This window comes from Tasmannia lanceolata, unplaced genomic scaffold (assembly GCF_043159265.1).
Source record: "Tasmannia lanceolata isolate RefF3 unplaced genomic scaffold, GAP_Taslan_0.1 ptg000016l, whole genome shotgun sequence".
Classification (NCBI taxonomy): domain Eukaryota; kingdom Viridiplantae; phylum Streptophyta; class Magnoliopsida; order Canellales; family Winteraceae; genus Tasmannia; species Tasmannia lanceolata.
In genome coordinates this window covers 20004538-20010537 of record NW_027518693.1, presented here as the reverse complement: position 1 = coordinate 20010537, position 6000 = coordinate 20004538, and the positions used below count along the sequence as shown (strand labels likewise).

At 48.6% G+C, this 6000-nt stretch overlaps 1 protein-coding gene across 1 annotated transcript; it reads right to left on the bottom strand.

Moving 5' to 3' along the window:
- Positions 1–229: 229 nt before the first annotated feature.
- Positions 230–1399, bottom strand: LOC143847991 (uncharacterized). Its single transcript, XM_077356760.1, has 2 exons — positions 508–1399; positions 230–432 (listed from the first exon to the last, which is right to left on the bottom strand). The coding sequence occupies exons 1-2, from the start codon at positions 1397–1399 to the stop codon at positions 341–343; spliced, it is 984 nt and encodes a 327-aa protein (XP_077212875.1). The 3' UTR covers positions 230–340.
- Positions 1400–6000: the final 4601 nt, after the last annotated feature.

Here is a 6000-nt window from a genome sequence, read left to right as displayed (position 1 = left end):
AGGATAGCACAGCCTCCTCTCCTGTAGCTGGCGGCTAGTAAAGGATCTGTTGCTTGTCCTTCCACAGCAAACACTTGCTCATGATCTCTGCTGCCACTCGGCTTTCGCCTAGGGCAGTGTCATCCTTCAGAACGGCCCAATTGGGTCGAAAGACGTTCTCACTAGGCCCCGTAGGAGGGCGAGCCCCAGAACCAGTTCCGGTAGAAGCACCACCAGACTTAGAGGAGCCACCGCCCTGAGCAAAGGGGCCTATTAGCTTCACCGTAGTCTTGGGCCTCTGGGATGGGGGAGGAGTGCCCTGTGACGGGGCCGGACTCCCCAGTACAGTCGCCTTTCTCTTCTAGCGCTCCTGTTGTGCCTGTGCAGCACCCTCCTGTGCCCGTGGCTGGGCTCCCTGTCTTATCTTCTCGACAGTCGATTGTTTCTTCATTTCTGCCAGACAAGCAAGCAGTCAGAAGCAAGCATATAAAAGTAAACATATTCTAAAAGACAAGTCTAGCTACATACGTTCTGGAGTCGCGGCACTCACGCCCAGTCCAACTAGCACCTCCTCTCCTGAGAACTCTGCACAGCGGATAAGGCCTGATTGCTCAATCTCCTTCCGCATCAAGGCGAAAGTCTCTTTGTCCTCACTCTCGAGGAGCGGCTTTCGACTTAATTTGGAAGTGTCCGGAGTGTCCCACACTAGAGGGACAGGCCAGGGCTCACTGACCTCCTTATCCTCGACGTAGAAGAACCTATTCTTCCATGAATGTATTGACGAGGGGATACCGGTAATGATTTTGAGTTCAGGGCGCTGGCTGATGTAGATCCAGCCCCCTTCCTTATGCCTCTTCAGATGTGCACAAGCACGGAATAGCGACAAGCTCACGCTCCTCTCTAACCGGCCGTGGACAAGATACAAGAACCCAGTCAGCAGTCTCCATGAGTTCGGAGCTACTTGAGCTGGGGCCAGTCCGTAGTATCGAAGCACCGCTGCGAAGAATGGGTGCAGAGGAAATCGGAGTCCCGCCCTCATCGACTCCTCATAAATACAGAGATCTCGACTCTCGTTACAGGCTCTGTCTCCCTCTATAGCTGCCTTCAGTTCAAATCTTGGAGGCACACAGTACTTATTCCTAATGTCGCCTAGCATGGACCTGGTGAGGTAGTTCTCTTCGACTAGAGCTCGCAGGTTGTATTTTGGGTTGGCATCCATCCGCGCTCTAGCGACTACCTCCACCGCCTGACCAGGAGGGAATGTTGTAGACGCCTCAGCGACGTCACTTTCAACACTCCCTTCTGCTCGGGAGAGACTAACAGTGGGGAGTGGAGTGGCGTTCAAGTCTAAAAACACCTCCTCCTTGTCCCCTTCGTCGTCACTATCTACAAGATCTACTCTAGCGGACGTCCTAGCCATTACAGGCTCCTGTGGCGGCCTAACTTCTGAACTACTGCTAGTGGAGGACTCCGTACCGGACTCGGAACTCGAATTACTATCAGACATGTAGTAAAGAGAAGGGCTGAGAGGAATACCGGTGAGTGGAAATACCGGTGAGTGGAGCTCGTCAAGTCCTTGCGCAACTCGAACTGCGAACTGCGAACTGGGAACTGCGAACTGCGAACTGAGAACTGAGAAGTCGAAGCTCCCAGAGCAAGAAAAAGAAGAAAAGATGAAAAGTAAAAAGTAAAGAATGAGAGGGGGTAAAACCTCCTTTTATAGCTTTTCAGAGGCGGTGGGGCATTAAATACGATGCACGCATCTCGAGGACACTCAAATGGCGCCACGTGTCCCATATTTATGACGGACACATTCTCCCACTCAAAAATACGATCAAGCACGCGCGTGTTCCTACGTGCATGAAAATTCACATCTCCGCTCCACCTCGTGCTTCCTACTCCGTGCTCCGTACTCCGTGCTCCGTACTCCGTGCTCCACGCTCCGCACTCCGTACTGGATTTTTAAAACCGAACTGGATATGACGCGTTTCAACAAAACGACAAAAACCAGTCCGGTCGCAAGACGACAAAAATCAGTCCGGGAAAAACCGAACTGGATATAACGCGTTTCAACAAAACGACAAAAACCAGTCCGGTCCGAACCGGACTGGCCGCAAGACGAAAAAAATCAGTCCGGGAAAAACCGAACTGGATATGACGCGTTTCAACAAAACGACAAAAACCAGTCCGGTCCGAACCGGACTGGCAGCAAGACGACAAAAATCAGTCCGGGAAAAACCGAACTGGATATGACGCGTTTCAACAAAACGACAAAAACCAGTCCGGTCCGAACCGGACTGGCCGCAAGACGACAAAAATTAGTCCGGGAAAAACCGAACTGGATATGACGCGTTTCAACAAAACGACAAAAACCAGTCCGGTCCGAACCGGACTGGCCGCAAGACGACAAAAATCAGTCCGGGAAAAACCGAACTGGATATGACGCGTTTCAACAAAACGACAAAAACCAGTCCGGTCCGAACCGGACTGGCCGCAAGACGACAAAAATCAGTCCGGGAAAAACCGAACTGGATATGACGCGTTTCAACAAAACGACAAAAACCAGTCCGGTCCGAGCCGGACTGGCCGCAAGACGACAAAAATCAGTCCACATCCGGACTCAACTTCCAGCCGGACTCCGGACTCAACTTCCAGCCGGACTCCGGACTCCACTTCCAGCCAGACTCCGGACTCAACTTCCAGCCAGACTCCGGACTCCACTTCCAGCCGGACTCCGGACTCAACTTCCAGCCGGACTCCGGACTCAACTTCCAGCCGGACTCCGGACTCAACTTCCAGCCGGACTCCGGACTCCACTTCCAGCCGGACTCCGGACTCAACTTCCAGCCGGACTCCGGACTCCACTTCCAACCGGACTCCGGACTCAACTTCCAGCCGGACTCCGGACTGGACCTCCGGACTCCACTTCCAGCCAGACTCCGGACTCCACTTCCAGCCGGACTCCGGACTGGACCTCCAGACTCAACTTCCAGCCGGACTCCACTTCCAGCCGGACTCCAGACTCCACTTCCAGTCGGACTCCAGACTCCACTTCCAGCTGGACTCCGGACTGGACCTCCAGACTGAACCCTCCGATTCACTTCCACACAACACCTGTCCATCCAGATAAGCGATCAACCACACTTTCCCAAGTCACTCAATGACTTGGAAAACTGGGGGGCAACTGATGGGGTGTAAAAACTCCAGCCACTCACAGGCTGCCACCTGCCCCAAAGCAGGTGAACTCCAGCCACTCACAGGCTGCCACCTGTCCCAGAGTAGGTGAACTCCAGCCACTCACAGGCTGCCACCTGTCCTGGGGTAGGTGAACTCCAGCCTCTTACAGGCCGCCATCTGTCCTGGACACCTGTCCACGACACCTCACCAGGTTTTCCCTATAAAAAGGGATTCAAAGCTCAAACCAATGGGTAATGCGAAAATCCCTTCTCTCCCTAAACTCTTAGACATCTCCCCTTCACTCCTGCTCATACTGACTTGAGTGTCGAAGGGCCTGTCCGGAGTAAAACCCGGTCTGGTCTTCTGACCTCGCTTGCCTTGTGCAGGACTCAGCCCTCATAGCAGGACTCTCTCTCGACCACTTCACTCCTCGTTCACTCCGGTCCTTCAGGACTCAGCTCCCCTAGTCATTCAGCTCAGCTCTTGCATCGCTGCTGTACCTGTTACCGATTTTAGGTCTAATAGGATTATACCTTGTTCACCATGCATAACTTAGTTCCTTTTGAATTTTAGTCTTACCAAAACCAAAAAAATTGTGAATGTTTAGGGGGGACTGGTAGGAAGGTTCTTGGGTTACTGTCATCCGACCTCGTCTGATCGGCTCTCTAGTGATGGCCGATTGGATGACCGTTCGGGTCAGCCAGCATCAAGAGGTCTGACTGGCTTCTCCCCGACAGGCGTGAGGAAAACCACACTAACTTTCTGCAAGTCAAACTTTCTTTTCACAATCACCAAAAGTTTAAATGAATTTTTTTAGCAACTGACGAAATGCGCCTTCTGAGTGCAAGGCCCACACCCAATTAGAGTTAAAGTAGGACACCCGTGACCCTAGGTGTAACGACGGTCACATGGATAGGAGAAATGATCAGAAAGGGTCTTCGATGCTGAAACCAAAAGGGGCCGCTCCTTCCCATTCCCTATCTAGGACGACATGCCAATATATGTGACTGCCATGAAAGTAAAGATAGAAAGGAAATGAGGTTAACATGCACTGGATTGGTTTTCGATTGCACTCTTCAGATTGTCTGTTACGTGCTTATTTGGGTCCCACAAATAAATTGGTTGAGATATTTGTTATTTGATAGTTGCTTTGTAGTTATTTAGTTAGTTAGGAGTCTTAGAGAGAAGGCTTATCTAGATTAGGGAATTTTAATAAATAACTTGTACGCAGCCTTTCTTGCTCAATGAGAATTTTACATAAAATAGTGTCTTTGCACACAAAGGAGGAACGACCCTTCCCTCGAAGTATGTCAAGAGGCTGATCTTCCCTCTGAAAGGATCAAATAGATGAGACGATAAGAGAAATCAAATGGCACTTAGCTTCCATGAATGCCAAGTTCAACAAGATGGCACTCTCGCTTTGCGTGAAGATAGAAGAGCTCCTATGTTTGAAGAAGTTGAATGAAGCATTCAATGAGAGCATTGTTGAGAAGGTTTGTGTGACGAAAAAGAAAAGAAGAAATAGAAAAAGGGGAGGAAGGAAGATGAGAGAAATAAAGCAGATAAAAGAGGCGAAGATGACACAAAAGAGAGGTCATCGCCGAAGAGCCCACCGTTCAACTTCCCCTCAATCTGTCCAACGTAATCGAAAAGATTCTCACCCACAATCATTTGTGCGCTATCATCTAAATCATTCCAAAAAAAACACACCGAATGAGCTTTGGTGAACGACACGATGAGATCGTTTCGAAGATGGAGTTGTCTCAACCATTGATGTCAACTATGTTTTTCGTGAAGATTTGAAACTCTGGCGGAATAAATTATCTTCTCCAATGATCCAACGTTGAGGAGAAGGTTGATTTCAAGGGGGGGAGGAATGTTACGTGCTTATTTGGGTCCCACAAATAAATTGGTTGAGATATTTGTTATTTGAGATTTGCTTTGTCGTTATTTAGTTAGTTAGGAGTCTTAGAGATGAGGCTTATCTAGATTAGGGAATTTTACTAAATAACTTGTACGCAGCCTTTCTTGGTCAATGAGAATTTTATCCCAAAAATATTGTTTCTTTGCATAGAAAGCAGGAACGACCCTTCCCTCGAAGTGGGTCTAGTGATTGGTCTTCCCTTTAGAAGATCAATCATGTTGCAAACCGATTCGGGTTAGTAACATCGTCGGCCAACGTGATCACTTGTGATGATCCCGATTGAGAGCCTGATTATGTGTTTCTCGAGCTAGCCGCAATTCTTTTGTAGGGGAGGGAGAAGGGCATTTTTTGGCAGATTTTCCTCTCTCTCTCTCTTCTCTAGGACTGATCTCTATTTTTGGCATTTTGTAGCTATCCCTTTATAACTTCTAACTTCTCTTTCTAACTGCCTTCGAAACATCCTCATTAATGAAGGGGTGTTGACCCCTATTTATAGTTGCTAGAGGAGAGGGAAAAATTGGAAATGTTGGGGCATCCGATTGGTCAGAGCCCAATTAGAGTTAAAGTGGGGTACCCGCGGAGCTCGTATTGAGGATTGTTCGACCCTAACCTACCCTCTTCTAACCCGTTTTTTCCAAATTGGGCCGGGTTTGCCTAGGGCATAAATAGATTAAAAAAAAAGAGAGAAGGGAAATGATATCAGCACAACCATGTTTGGTTATATGCACTAATGCATCCTGTCTTTTAGTGTTTAAAGAGCTGTCAAAAGGTCATTACAGTTTCCCAGAAAGCTCACCATTCGAAAAAAAAATTCCCAAAAAGCTCTAAAAATCCTTCAAAAAAGAAAAGATATGCCAGGACCGTGCAACTATTAAAACATGGTTGTGCTGATACAATTTCCCCAAAATAATGATCACACT

Coding starts and splice junctions, on each gene's coding strand:
- LOC143847991 (XM_077356760.1), bottom strand. CDS start 1,399: ATGGCTAGGACGTCCGCTAGAGTAGATCTTGTAGATAGTGACGACGAA. Junction 433..507: donor GAGTGCCGCGACTCCAGAAC/GTATGTAGCTAG, acceptor CTTGTCTGGCAG/AAATGAAGAAACAATCGACT.